Source organism: Erinaceus europaeus, chromosome 22 (assembly GCF_950295315.1).
Source record: "Erinaceus europaeus chromosome 22, mEriEur2.1, whole genome shotgun sequence".
Classification (NCBI taxonomy): domain Eukaryota; kingdom Metazoa; phylum Chordata; class Mammalia; order Eulipotyphla; family Erinaceidae; genus Erinaceus; species Erinaceus europaeus.
The window spans coordinates 7,331,817-7,346,438 of record NC_080183.1 but is presented as its reverse complement, the minus strand read 5'-3'; the positions used below and the strand labels follow the sequence as shown (position 1 = coordinate 7,346,438).

The window sequence follows — 14,622 nt, the reverse complement described above, 5'->3', positions numbered from 1 at the left end:
CTGAGGTCCCAGGTTCAGCCCCCCCCCCCCCCATACCACTATATGCCAGAGTTGAACAGATCACCAGTTTCTGGGTCTATCTAGCTCTGCCTGATGTGAAGGAAACGTTCAGTAAATGAACCAGGAAAAGGTTCCAAGTCTACTACATCAAGTCTTGTCATTTGGTCCTCTGGGAAACTTGCCTGATTATAGAAAAGCATCAAGAACAGATATTACAGGCAGCCTAATTCCATAACAAAGCTGTGGAGACCAAGCCCACATCCCATAACACACATAGTTACTGAAGACGAAGTCTATGTTTATGAAACTGTACACCTGGAACTCTTTATAACTTTGCAAACCAATACAAAACACTAACAATAGAGATTATTATCTTTTTGGGGACTTATTTATTTGAGCATGAGAGAACCAGAGGATCACTCTGGCATGTGTGATGCTAGGGTTTGAACTCAGGATCTCTAGCTTGAAAGTCCAGTACTTTATCTGCTGAGCACCTCTCAGCTCAAGATTATTTTTAATAAAGTAAATTCAAAGAATGAGGGTGGGTTGCATTTTGCAAAGTTTATTTCAAGCCCCTTATTCTGGCAAATCAGTAAGATTGAAAAGTGCATACGAAGGATGGGGGTGTGTGGACAGGAACTTCCGTGCTGGTGAGTTGTACACATACACATGTCATTGGAAATCTGTACCCATGAACTCTTACACTTTTATAAAGCACAGTTAAGCCCATATTGTTCAAAAAAATAAATTTAAAATAAAAATAAAGAGTACACACTCACACACCTAGTTCAAAGAAGAGACAAGACTTTGGAGGTTGAGTCTCTCGGGAGTACATTGAACCTTTTTATTTTACAGCAGCTTTTAAAGCCTATGCCCCCGAGAGCCCTTGACTCAGGAACACGGGTCTCAGACCCAAAGCTGCCAGACCTCTCACTGATTCTCCGTCTGCCTTTCAAGTTATTTTCAAATAACTTCCCACTGAAAGGGACAGGAGGCTAGTGTCCGAGGGTGGAGGAGTAGATGTGCTTGACACCTAGCTTAGGGAGATGTGGAATTATACCCCGCGACACCCCTATAGCTCACCATTTTCTCAAATTACTGTTGTTGTTATTATTATTACCGTTATTGTTATTTACCAGAGCTCAGCTCTGGCTTATAGCGGTATTGGGATTGAACCTGCCAACTCAGGGCCTCCATGAGGAAAGTGTTTTACAGAACCATTATGCTGTCTCCCCAGACCAATAAGGTGATTTTTTAAATAAAATTTTATTTATTTATTATTGGGTAGAGACAGAAATAAATTGAGAGGGATGGGGAGATAGAGACACAGAGAGACACCTGCAGCCCTGCCTCACCATTCATGGAGGCTCCCCCTGCAGGTAGGGACCAGGGGCTTGAACCTGCGTCCTTATGCACCATAATCTGTGTGCTTGGCCGGGTGCGCCGCCGCCTGGCATCAATAAGGTGATTTTTAAAACCTCCCCGACAGGAGAGCCTGGACTCAAGTTAGCACTCTGAGCATCTCTGCAGCAGTGAGCAGGAACTTTGTTAGGGAGCTCCAGGGAGCAGCCAAGGAGATCTCTGTTTCTGGGCCCGTTTTGGTTTGTTTGGATAAGGTGCCAGCAGCTAAGTCCAGCCCTGGAGGCACTCCCAGGACCAGTTCTCCTCCAGGGCTAGGCTCATTTGCTGGCACCTTCTTCAAAACCAAAAACAAAACAAGAAACAGAGAACCGGCGAGCCTTAGGACCCGGGGGGCGTCTGGAAAGGGAAGGGGCGAGGCCCCCCGCGGTGGCGGGGAGGGTTTGAACTCCGCGCAGGCGCAGACGGCCGCGGGACTGCGGGCGCAGGGAGCCGGCGGCTTCAGGTGTGTGCGTGGCGCAGGTGCGGGCGCGGGGGCGCAGGTACGGGCGCGGGGAGCGCGGGGCTCTCCGGAGCTGCTCCAGGGCCGCGAACCTGTTTCTTCCCGCCTATCCCGGTCGCTTGGCTGGCGGCGGACCCCGGGGACAGCCGGGCATCACCTGGGCACTGGGGAGGGTCTCCACCTCCGGGCTGCGGGGACCCGGGTTCTGCGGGGAGTGTGGCAGGAGGGACCCCAAGTCTGACTCTCCTCGCGGCCGGCGGGTGGTCTCTGCTGGGCACCTGTTGGGCCCCATCCGAGAGACGGCCCCCCCGGTTTATAGGCTTGAGTGCTGCAGACCAGCGAGGCCAGAGCACAGCAAAGTTGGTTGCTGTCTGTCTGTCCTTCCTCAGCTCACCCCAAATCTGCCTTAGGGACATCCGGTCGCCTTCTGCCTCACCTCTCACCTTGCAGGAACTTCCCCCTTTTGGACCCATGTCATTTTTGAAAGTACTGTCCACAGAGTTACAGGGAAAATTACCTTTTAAAGTAAAAGACTGTTCATGGGGGCCAGGCGGTGGCGCATCAGGTTAAGCGCACGCGTTACAGTGCGCAAGGACCTGGGTTCAAGCCCCTAGTTCCCACCTGCAGGAGGGAAGCATCACGAGTGGTGAAGCCGGGATGCAGGTGTCCCTCTCCTCTCCCCGTGCTGTCCCCCTCTTCCCTCTCAATTGCTCTCTGTTTCTATCCAATAATAAAAATAAATAAATACTCATTAACAAGACAGAGAGCCAGAGCATCGCTCTGGCACATGTGATTCTGGGAATCAAACCTACGTTTGAGATCAGTCAGAATTGCACTTGCTCTTTCTTAAATTGTCCTTAATCCTGTGCATCTGTTGGAAGCTTCAGGGTCAGGAATAAACATTTTGGTGGTCTGGGAGGTGGCGCAGTGGATAAAGCATTGGATTCTCAAGCATGAGGTCCTGCGTTCAGTCCCAGGCAGTACATGTACCAGAGTGATGTCTGGTTCTCTCTCTCTCCTTGTATCTTTATGAATAAATAAATAAAATCTTAAAAAAAAAAAAGACAAAAGGATCACTGTTTATAAAAAAAAGAAGAAGAATAAACATTTGGGGCCAGGGAGAAATCATAGCATGAGGGCACAGGACTTTTGTGCCTAAGATCCCTCTTTCAACCCCTCACTTAGAAAAATAATTCTACTGTAAAAATAAAGGCTATTTTTTAAAAATCAGCATTTTTTTTTTTTTTTGGAGTTTGACTTCTTAGGGCATCTAATAGCAAGGTGTTCATTGAAAGACAAAAGGAGAGATTTTTGCTGTCACTTGCCCAGTCCCCATAGTAGAGTCTGTTCATGCACCCTGGTCACCTAAGAAGCAGCTGGTGTTACACTAGTCAGACTTGCAGTCTGGTGTTGAGATGTTACAGGAAGTCATCTGACAGGGGATTTGAGAGCCATAGAATCACTTTGCTGAAGAGCCGGCTGTTAGTAGAAAGTAACATTATTTCCATCTTGTGTTTCCAGAGAAATAATGTCTCAGGAAGGTGATTATGGGAAATGGTCGATATCCAGCAGTGATGAGAGTGAGGAGGAAAAGCCAAAAGTGGACCAACCTTCTACCTCTTGTCTGCCTCAGGCTGAGCAACAAACAGCAAAGGAGCCAGGGTACACCTGCTCTGAGGCCCGCAGAGCTGCCCACCGGAGGAAGCTGTCGCCGGTGAAGTTTAGCAACACAGATGCAACCTCCATTGTTTCACCTCCAAAAAGGCAGAAGGGTGGGTCCCAGGAAGACCTGGGCTGGTGCCTCTCCAGCAGCGATGAAGAGCTGCAGTCTGAAGCGCTTGAGAAGCAGGACAGGACAGTGGTGGTGAAGGAGGAGGAAGGCCTCCCTCCTCCCAAAGGGAGTGCCACCCAGCAAACCAAAAACCACAGCCCTCCTGCCAGCCACAGGCTCAAAGAGGAGGAAGACGAGTATGAAACATCAGGGGAAGGCCAGGACATTTGGGACATGCTGAATAAAGGGAACCCCTTCCAGTTCTACCTCACTAGAGTCTCTGGAATTAAGCCAAAGTATAACTCCGGAGCACTCCACATCAAGGGTAAGTGGAGGCTGGGTGTTCAGGAACTGGCCCCTGCCCTTGATTGAGGTCCCTTCAGGAGAACCAGGAGGGTGTCTTAAAATGATTCACATGGTCTGCCCTTTCTTTCTTTCTTTCTTTCCCCACCCCCATTATTTATTTATTTATTTATTGGATAGAAACAGATTGTGAAGGTAGGGGAAGCTAGAGATGGAGAGAGAGAGATACCTGCAGCACTGCTTCATTGCTCCAGGGGGGGACCAGGACTGGGGACTTGAACCTAGATCCTTTTTTCTTGTCTTAACTCTGAACAGGAATTTATTTCATTTTATTTTGGGTAAAAAGATGTATTAACCTTGTTACCAGTAGTTAAATCTAGTCCATACATGATTTTTTTTTTCAACTCTGGGGGAATTGAGCCTGGGACTTTGGAGTCTCAGGCATGAGTCTGTTTTCATAACCATTATGCTATCTACCCTTGCCTCATCATATTTTATTTCTTACCAGAGCACTGCTCAACTGTGGATGCTGGTGGTGCTGAGATTAAACCTGGGACCTTTGGTGTCTCCTGCAGGAAAATCTTTTTTGCAGAACCGTTATGCTGTTTCCCTAGCTCCTAGTCCTTAAGTGATAGATAAGTAAACACATAAAGGAAAAAAGATGAGCTTTAGGGCCAGGAGATAGCTCACCTGGTTGAGTATGCCCCTTACTATGTTTCAGACCCTGGCACCATATGGGCGTACCCCGCATAGGGGGAGCTTGATGGAGCAGTGCTGTGGGCTGGCTCTTGCTCCTTCTGCTTATTTATTCTCCTTCTCGTGCTCCTGCTCTCTCTCTCTCTCTCTTACCCTCCCTTTCTGTTTACAATAAAAAGAACATAAGAATGGGAAAGTCGTTCCATGAATGGCGGTATTGCAGGCATCCCCACCAGCACCACTTCCGCTCCTTGCTAATTAGTTTTTATTTCTTTGTAATTATTCCTTGTCTAGAGCAGGAGATGAGGAGCTTATACTCTGAACAATCCTGGCCCAGGTGGCTGGGGAGCAAAGAATTAATGTTGACAACTGCCCTCTTCCAGACTGGGCTAGACAGTTAAGTGGAGGTAATAAATGTTTGACTCCTCCAACAAAGGAGAAGAATGGGAAGTAGGTAACTGCCTCCCTGAGAGGAGAGCCCCTTGTGTTTCTTTGCTGCGTGATTGAGTTCCAGAAAGTTCCAGAAAGACTCAAGACACTGGTGTCCAGGAATGTAGGTCCTCAACAGGAGGGAAGCTTGCCCTGAAATGCTTCATTGACTTCAGGAAGTCGGAAGACTTTTCTTATTCCCTGCAAGATCAGAAGCCAAACTTGGGACCCCAAAAGTCAGGCTGTTCAACCAGCTTTGAAAGGGAAAAAAGTTTTACTGCCTTTGGAAACTGCAGTGGGAAGCTGAAGTACTTTTCCCAGACCAACCTCCCCACTTCTAAAGAGGAGGAAGGGGGGCTGTGGGGCAGGGGATGGGGGAATAAGGGGAGGGGAGGGAAGCTGGAAGGACTTAAGATCACCCTGCCTCCTGGACCAGCACTGCTCAATCAGTTTGGATTATTATTGCAAGAGGGCAAGGCCAACAGGGACCGAAAGGGGAATATGAGCCCCTGATGCTGTCTTTGTACTTGCAGATCTGGATCTTGCATATTAATGTCGCTGTCCCTTTGCTAAACAACTGCTTCCTATAAGCAACTAAAGCCACTCCCTCTCCCTGGGGCCACCTCGGACAGCCTGTTTCTTTTGGGATCAGCCCACTGGGATACTTAGCACAAATTTGCAAGTTACTGTTGTTTATTTACTTTAAAGATGAAATGTGATCAGAAACATTGTACACATACTTGACAGCAATGGTTCCCTTCATCACCACCAGCACCCAGGCTTTGTTAAAAATGCAGATTTGGGGGTCAGTAGCAATGCAGGTTAAGAGTAAGTGGTGCGAAGCACAAGGATCCGGGTTGGAGCCTACGTGCAGGGGAGTCGCTTCACAAGCAGTGAAGCAGGTCTGCAGGTGTCTGTCTTTCTCTCCCCCCCCCTTCTTCCCCTCCTCTCCATTTCTCTCTGTCCTATCCAACAACAATGACAGCAATAACAACAGCAATAATAACTACAACAAGGGCAAGAAAAGGGAATAAATAAATAAATAAAATCTAAAGAAAAAATGCAGATTCACTTCTGGGAATGTCGTTGGGAAGAGTGACAAGACTTGCACCCCTGAAGCTCTCAGTTCAGTTCCAGAGTAATGCTCTGGCTTTTCTCTCTTTGTCATTTGAAACTGTTTTATAAGAAATAAACCATTTTTAAAAAGGGTTTTTTTCATTATAATTATTTTTATTGACACCAAGGTTGCCACTGGGACTCAGTGCCAGCACTATGAATTCACCGTTCCTGGTGGCCATTTTTTTTCCTTTCCCTTTTTATTTTATTTGATAGGGCAGAGAGAAATTGAGAGGGGAAGGGAGATAGGGAGAGAGAAAGATAAGACACCTGCATATCTGCATCACTGTTCCTGTAGCATCCCACCTGCAGGTGGGGAGTGGAGGCTCAAACCCTAATGTGCGGGCTCAACTGGGTGCAGAAAAAGATTCTAAAAAGCTGATTGTCTGGCTCCGTCTTACATTCATTGTCTTAAACTCTGGGAGCAGGCCCTGCCATCTCCTTTAAGAAACCTTTCAGGACCTTAAGAACACGTGCTCTGGTTCCTGATGAAGGGGGGGGAGGGGAGGGAGGCAACTTACAAAGCGGGTGTGAATCTGAGGGTGCTCTCTGGTTGCTCTGGTTACTCCTGGGAGCATCTCTGATCTGAATTTGGTCTTCATCCCAGCTTGGAGGTGGGCTTTGTTCCCAGCTCCTGAAATAGCTCCAGGGTTATAAAAGGTACAAAAGATTGTCTTTGTTATTCATAAGTAGCTCCTTTCAACCACACTGGAGTTATGCTAATAAGGCTACTTTTGGAAAGCCCTCAAGAATGGGGGCCTGGGTGTGTGTGTGAGAAGAGAGGTGGGGTGATCGCCAGGTAATCTAACCTTGTGCATCAATTTGGGATCTTCTCCCCCTCCTCCTCAACTGGAAAGATCATGATTTTTTACCCTTATTGGCAACTTCTAAAAAGTGACCCAGACCCAGTATTGACAGGGTAGATCTAAGTTTGCATGGCGTTTTGGTAAAGATTGCATAGCAAGTAGCGCTGAACACCTTGGGGAACCTTTTCTCTTGAACCTGATGGAGCAGAGTTTAGCGTTTAATCACTTTTCCTCTCCTTTGTCTCCATTAGTCAGTTTTCTGAGTCCAGTTTGACATCCGACCTTTTACAAAGTCACTTGTGATTACTATTATTGTTACTGGAAAAATTTTGGCCAAACATGAATCAGAATGAAATGTTTTGTCTTCGCAGATATTTTATCTCCTTTATTTGGGACACTGGTATCTTCAGCTCAGGTGAGTTTGCAGTTTCTCTGCGCCTCTCCCCCCATGAGAAGGATAAATAAACAATTGTCTCTGAAAATGTGGACAGTGGGGATCTTCCCTGAATTATTACCTACACAGAGGCTGCCACTGAGCCTGGCACTTGGTGGGGCCACAGCCACCAACCAAAAACACAGGGACTAGCCAACAAGCTATTTCAGAAATCCCAGCCCACTGTGGGGCCCTAGTAACCTCATGGGACTCTACTCTAAATCCTGGGGAGAAGTGAGTGACCCTGTTACATTTAATTTGCTTTAGAAGAGGAACCAGGACAGTTTTCTGCATCTGAAAAAAGAAGTGAGGAAAAATCATAGGTATTTCTTTCTACCAGTCTGGTTGCTCCTACCAGCCATCATCACTCTGTGCTTAGAAATCATGTCACATTATGGCTCTCAGGCCAAGGAGACAGTGTCAACTCACATGGCTTGCACTCAGGACGGCCTGTTCCCGGCACCCCCCTGAGTAGGGCTCTGCTTTAAAACACAAAATAAAAAGACTCAAGTAAACTTTCTGGAGAAGGTGGCGGGGAGGGGGGGGCACCCAAGCTATCGAAAAGCACAGTTTCATGTGCTTTCTATGTTCTGTGTGGTTGGCCTCAGATTCCTTGGCCTCTAGGTGGAATGTGGGGTGACTGCGTCGGGACCCATATTCACTGAGTTACTGTGTGCAGGGGGACCAGAGGTTTACAGGGGCTTGGAGGTACCCCAGGGGTGACTGTAGCTCAGGACAGACGGCCTGGGTGCAGTGGCTAGAAAACTGGTGAATGTTCACTTCTAGCCCCCAAGGTAGGCTGCAGAGAAATGTCCCTTTTCTAGAAGTCCGTCAGGGCTGATAGGATGACTTGATAGGCCCATTTATTTCTATTAATCGGGAGACTGAATGCTCAGTTTCCACACACATAGGCTATCATAGCAGGCAGAGAGGGTTTCTTTAGAACCTCCTCTTTCATTCGCACCTCCATTGTTGATTCAGAACCTGGACACCAAGTATCCCCTTTGAGATATATTCTAGGGTTTGCTCAGAATGTATCTGGTACATAACTATATCGTGGTAGCATAACTGGCTAGATTTATAAATGAGGTATGTAGAACGTCGTTAGTTTAGAGAGAGTTCCGATTCAGTAACCAATAGCCTTTTTGCAAACTGTTTGGCTGTAAGGCCTGCGACCTAGCAAATTTTCTCTCCCCACCCAGTTTAACTACTGCTTTGACGTGGACTGGCTCATCAGACAATATCCACCCGAGTTCAGGTGAGCTCCGCGGGACTGCTGAGTGGCACGGTAACTTGAACGGGCCTTTGGAAGACAGTGTGTGTTTCCCAGGCAGCTGCTGCCCACCGGTGTTGAGTGTTTCTTCTGAAACCACTGAACTCATCCGAACACTGCAGCACTGAGGAACACAATGTTTTGTTATTGTTTGTTTGATTGATTGATTGATTGATTCATCTAACTAATCCCATGCCTTCCTTATACAGATTTTAACCAGGTTTCTTTGCTGTGCTGTCCCGAATGTCCAACTATGTCAGACAGCTTGAGGTCCCATAGTAAAGTGAAGGAAAAGGGTATTGTAGGCCTGTCAGCTTGCCAGCCCCCCACTGCATGGCACAGGCACAGGCGCGCTCTCCTTTTTCTGAGCGTCTGTTATTAGGTGCTTCTTCCTGTTAGGTGTTGGGGGGGGGGGGCATAGGGCCTTTTATATCCAGGTGACGGATTTTCCTTTTTAACAATTTTTTTAAATAAACATTTCCGGGACGCTGGGTGGGGGCACACCTGGTAGAGTGCACACATCACAGTGCTCTCCCTCTCTGCCTCTCCCTTCCCTCTCAGTTTTTCCTCTCTCTATCAAAATAAATCAATGTAAAAAATTTTTTAAATTAAAAAATAGATTTATTTCGGGTTATAGCCCAGGGCGTGCTGCAGGGAACGAAGTGCTGGGCTTACAAGCATGAGGTCCTGAGTTCAAGCTCCAGCATCTCATGTACTAGAAGAATGGCTCCATCATTGTTAAAAATAAATAAATATTTTAAAAGGTTTATTTAGAGCAAGCAAAACAGCTTTCTTGGATAGTGCGCAGCTTTGCCATGTGCACAACCCAGGTTTGAGCTCGGCCCCCACAGCATTGAAAGAAGCCTTGGTGCTTTGGTTTCTTTCCCTCTCTTCTCTGCCTTTCTTTCTCTCTGTTTCTATCTGAGGAACAACAAACTTAGCCAAAAAAAAAAACCAAAAAAACAGGAAAGCAAGATTTATTTCTTGGGGGAAGAGAGAGGGAGGCTAGAGTGGTACTGGGACAGACAAGGGAGTTTGTGTGTGTCCAGATCTAGATAGAGCCTTCCTGCTGCACCAGCTGGGCCATTTTATTAAAAATAAAAACATTTATATATTCACTTGTGTTGATGAGAGAGAAGCTAGAACACTACTCCTCTGCATGTGCCAGTGCCAAGGATTGAACCTGGGGCTTTAGGGGTGCAAGTCCTGTGCTCTTAACCCTGGCCTGGGAAGGTGACAGGTTTTCAGACTTCCTGTGGCGTTTCTGGTACAGTGTGAGACCAGAAAAACCACACACAGACAGCATCACAGAAGGGCATGCCTCTGGTCCCTGGCTCAACACAGGTACATGACAGAATCCTAGAAAGTAACATGGAGGGGGTCGGGCGGTAGCGCAGCAGGTTAAGCGCACGTGGCGCATAGGACAGGAGTAAGGATCCCAGTTTGAGCCCCCGGCTCTCTACCTGCAAGGGGTTCGCTTCACAGGCGGTGAAGCAGGTCTGCAGGTGTCTTTCTCTCCTCCTCTCAGTCTCCCCTCCTCTCTCAATTTCTCTGTCTTATCCAACAACAACATCAATGGCAATAATAATAGCGCCAACAACAAGGGCAACAAAATTGGGGAGAAAATAGCCTCCAGGAGCAGTGAGTTTGTAGTGCAGGCACTGAGCCCCAGCAATAACCCTGGAGGGAAAGAAAGAAAGGAAGGGAGGGAGGGAGGGAGGGAAGAAGATTTTTTATTTATTCCCTTTTATTGCCCTTTTTTTTTTATTGTTGTAGTTATTGATGTCATTGTCGTTGGATAGGACAGAGAGAAATGGAGAGAGGAGGGGAAGACAGAGAGGGGGAGAGAAAGACAGACACCTGCAGACCTGCTTCACCGTCTGTGAAGCGACTCCCCTGTAGGTGGTGAGCCGGGGGCTCGAACCGGGATCCTTACGCTTTGTGCCACCTGCACTTAACCCACTGCACTATCAACTTCTGTTTATGAGTGGGATCATCCCATACTCATCTTTGTCTTTCTGACTTACCTCACTTTTCCGTTATTTTTAAAGACTGATTTTTTAGAGAGAGAGGAAACCCCTCTGGCGTTTACAGTGCCAGGGGTCAAACTCAGGCTTTCAGGCTTGAGAGTCCGGTACTTATCCTGCACCACTACACCCCACGGCCATCAGAACTTCGTTTGTTTGTTTGTTTGCTTGCTTGTTTTGTTTTCCATGAGGCCTACCACTAGGGCTTGGTGCCAGCGCTATGAATTCACTGCTTCCAGCCCCCGTTACCCCCCTTTTTCTTTCTATTTTTCATTGGGTAGGACAGAGAAAAATTGAAAGGGATGGTGGAGAAAGAGAGAGATGCCTGCAGACCGGCTCTACTGGTAGTGGTGTTCCCCCTGCATATGGGGAGCAGAGGCTCAAACCCAGATCCTTGCACATGCAGCACACGCGTTCAACTGGGTGCACCACTGTCCAACCCCTTAAGAGACCTGATGGTCTGATTGCATTAATTATGTCTACATGACAGATGCATGTTGTCACATGCCATACTCTGCAGTGTAAAATAGGAAAGTTTTTCCAAATCAGAAAGAGTTGGGAAGCTGTGCGTGTTCCTGAATTTCGTTTCGCCTGGCGTGTGTAGAATAAGGCCATTGTGCAGTGGCTGCTTGGCTAGGCATCAGTGCAGAACAAAATGCCTGTTGTATAACATTTCTTCTTAGTTAGTGCTGTCTCTGAATGAGTGACAAAGAACCACTCCTCAGTGCAGTTGCTAAATAGAAGTGGCTGCAGCCTTTCACCTTGCTTGATTGCTCGTTGAAGAGAAAGGCAGTTTTTGTTAGGCTAGGAGAACTTGTAAGGATACACTGATCTATAAGGATTCCGTTGCTTTGCATGAAGTAGCAAAGCACACAGTTCCCTTCTCAGCCTTTGCAGTCTATTCATGAAGGGCATTTTTACATTGTCCTTTTGGAACTCCAAAATTATAGTACAATCGATTTATCCTGGACTCAATTTCATTGCGATCTAGCCACATGGCCCAGTGAAATAGCTCACTGGGCCAGTGCCCTGCTTTGCCATGTGCACGACCCAGGTTCAAGGCCCCCCACTGCAATGAGGAAGGCTTTGGTGCTGTGGTCTCTTTCACTCTGTATTTTAAGAAAGAAAAAGAAACCCAGCCCCTTATTAGTGGGTGTCCTTCAGTTGGGAGGCCCAGTCATTTGTTCACTCACAGTGCTGGCAGCTGGTGGGTGGAGGTCCGGTGCGGAAGTGAGCCACTGCCTGGTCTAAACGAAAGGAAGGAAAGAGCATCTGGCGCACCGCATCTGGCGCACCGCATCTGGCGCGCCGCATCTGGCGCACCGCATCTGGCGCACTGCATTTGTTGCCTGCCTGATAACCTGAATTGAAGCAGGCAAATTAGTCAATGCAAAGTTACAAGTACTCTTAACAGTTGTTGTGGGCCGAAACTCCTAACTCCAGACTTGTATCACCGGGGCTTCACTGCTCTAGGCCAACTCTTTATTTTTTTCTGATAGAAAAAGGAGAGAGAATGGAGGAGAGAAAGTCATTATAGCATAGGCGCCCCCACGCCCCCCCACCCCCCAGTGCACTGGGACCCTGCCTTAAACCTCTGTTGCACATGGCAAAACAGGCACCCTTCCAGGTAAACTATCTTGCCCACCTCTAGAACTTCACTAAGTGCAAATCGATGGTCTTTTTTTTTTTTTTTTTTTTTTAAGATGTGTCTATTTTAATAAGAGATATCATAGAGGACTGCTCTGCTCCAGCATGTGGTGGTGTGCTGATGGAGTCTGGGGCCTGTGGGGCCTCCGACACTAAAGGCTGGTACACAGGCACCATGCTCTCCTCTGGGGGCAAAACCCCTCCTGCCCCCACCTGGCTTACAGAAGAGCCTCAGGAGTAGGCCATGTGACTGTGACCATTATGAAAGGACGGGCACTTGATGCACCTGTGACAGCCCCATCCTCCATCCCCACAAAGTCCAGGAACACACCTTGGCAATAAGGACACTAATATTCCTTCCCTGGGCCGAAACCCAGCTTTGTGAGTGACAGACTCTTAAGTCTTCCCATCCTCTGTTCAGGAAGAAGCCCATCCTGCTTGTGCACGGGGATAAGCGAGAAGCCAAAGCCCGCTTACAGGCTGAGGCGAAGCCGTATGGAAACGTCACCCTGTGCCAGGTAAGCTCCTTATTGTGATGTGATGTCATCTGCCATCTGGAAGGAAAGTTACATTTTTACTCTCTCTACCTTCCCAATACGAGGAGACGCTCCAGTGCTCTAATGTTTTCCTGTCTGTCTTTCTGAAATGGAGGATGAGGGAGAAATTGCCAGGGAACTGTGAAATCACACATGCATAAGATTTTTTTCTTTATTATTTTGTTTTACTTTTTTTTTTTTTTTTTTTTTTTAACCAGAGCACTGCTCAACTCTGGCTTATGATGGTATTGGAGATGGAACCAGAGACCTTTGGTGTCTCAGGCATGAAGGTCCTTTTTTCAGAACCATTATGCTGTCTCTGCAGCCCTGCATCTAGTTTTTCATAGTCTCTTCTTGCCCTCTTGAAATCTAGGTTTCAACTCTGATGCAGTTCAGGGGCTGTTTTAACCTATATGCCCAGGTGTTAGCCATGGGGGACACTGTCCCCCATGTTCTTCAGCTCTTTTCCAGATGGATTGCATCTGAGGTCCACAGTTCAGGCACCCGTCTTACAAACAGACCTGTGAGGAAACTTAGCTGTGAGCTGTGTATGAGCCAGGCTTGCTGAGGGAGCAAAACTATAAAGAAACCCCCCCCCCCGGACACACACACACACACACACACACACACACACACACACAGCTGTTGCTAGGTTTCTCTTAAAATTCCTGTAATTCTTTATTTTTTTTTAATCTTTACTGATTTTGAATAGAGACAGAAATTATAAGGGGAGGGGGAAGTAGTGCGGAAGAGAGACAGAGAGACACCTGCAGACCTGCTTCGCCACTCGTGAAGCTTTCCCCCTGCAGGTGGGGACCAGGGACTTGAACCCAGATCCCTGGGCACTGTAATGTGTGTGCTTAACCAGGTGCGCCACTGCCTGACCCCCCAAATTCCTATAACTCTGTCTTAATACTTTCCAGTCAGAATGCAGTGTGACCTGCATAATGACTCACTGTGTTTGACTCCATTGGGAAAGAATCCTGTGTGTGTTATGTAGAATCCTGTGTATGTTATGTGGAATCCTGTGTGTGTTGTGTGGAATCCTGTGTGTGCTGTGTGGAATCCTGTGTGTGCTGTGTGGAATCCTGTGTGTGCTGTTTGGAATCCTGTGTGTGCTGTGTGGAATCCTGTGTGTGCTGTGTGGAATCCTGTGTGTGCTGTGTGGAATCCTGTGTGTGCTGTGTGGAATCCTGTGTGTGCTGTGTAGAATCCTGTGTGTGTTATGTAGCTCACAGTTTCTCACACACCTTCTAGCTCTCTGTGTACTCTCTTGTGTGTATTTTGGAGGGAGGATACACTGAGGACTTGCGTACAAAGGGAGCCACCACAGACCAGAGCTGCCCCAGTGATGCCAGATTCTTGTGAGGTGAATTCGAACCTGGGCTGCCTACGGTGGGGTGCCCTATGGGGGGCGGGGGGGGGGCTGTGCTGTTCCTCAGAAGGTGGGAGGGAGTGTGTGTGTGTGTGTGTGTGTGTGTGTGTGTGTGTGTGTGTGTGGTGATTTCTATTCTCTGGATCACTTTCTTTTTCAGTCAAAGAGAGAGAGAGAGAGACTAGTAACAGAGTATTCCCATAGAACCTCCCCTGTGGTGGTGATGCTTGAGCCTGTGTGTTAACATGCAGGCACCTGACCCAGTAAGTCATCTCTGGCCCGTGTGTGTGTGTGTGTGTGTGTGTGTGTGTGTGTGTGTGTGTGTGTGTTTCAAAGATTACAACTGTGA

At 47.6% G+C, this 14,622-nt stretch overlaps 1 protein-coding gene across 1 annotated transcript in view; it reads left to right on the top strand.

Annotated features, from left to right (window-relative positions):
• Positions 1–1,809: 1,809 nt before the first annotated feature.
• Positions 1,810–14,622, top strand: part of TDP1 (tyrosyl-DNA phosphodiesterase 1) — a 72,018-nt gene continuing 59,205 nt past the window's right edge. Inside the window, exons 1-5 of the mRNA XM_007526828.3 lie at positions 1,810–1,864; positions 3,383–3,957; positions 7,354–7,397; positions 8,618–8,673; positions 12,784–12,880. Of these exons, the coding sequence (XP_007526890.1) occupies positions 3,390–3,957; positions 7,354–7,397; positions 8,618–8,673; positions 12,784–12,880 (765 nt within the window). The 5' untranslated portion in view covers positions 1,810–1,864; positions 3,383–3,389. The remainder of the gene's footprint in view (positions 1,865–3,382; positions 3,958–7,353; positions 7,398–8,617; positions 8,674–12,783; positions 12,881–14,622) is intronic.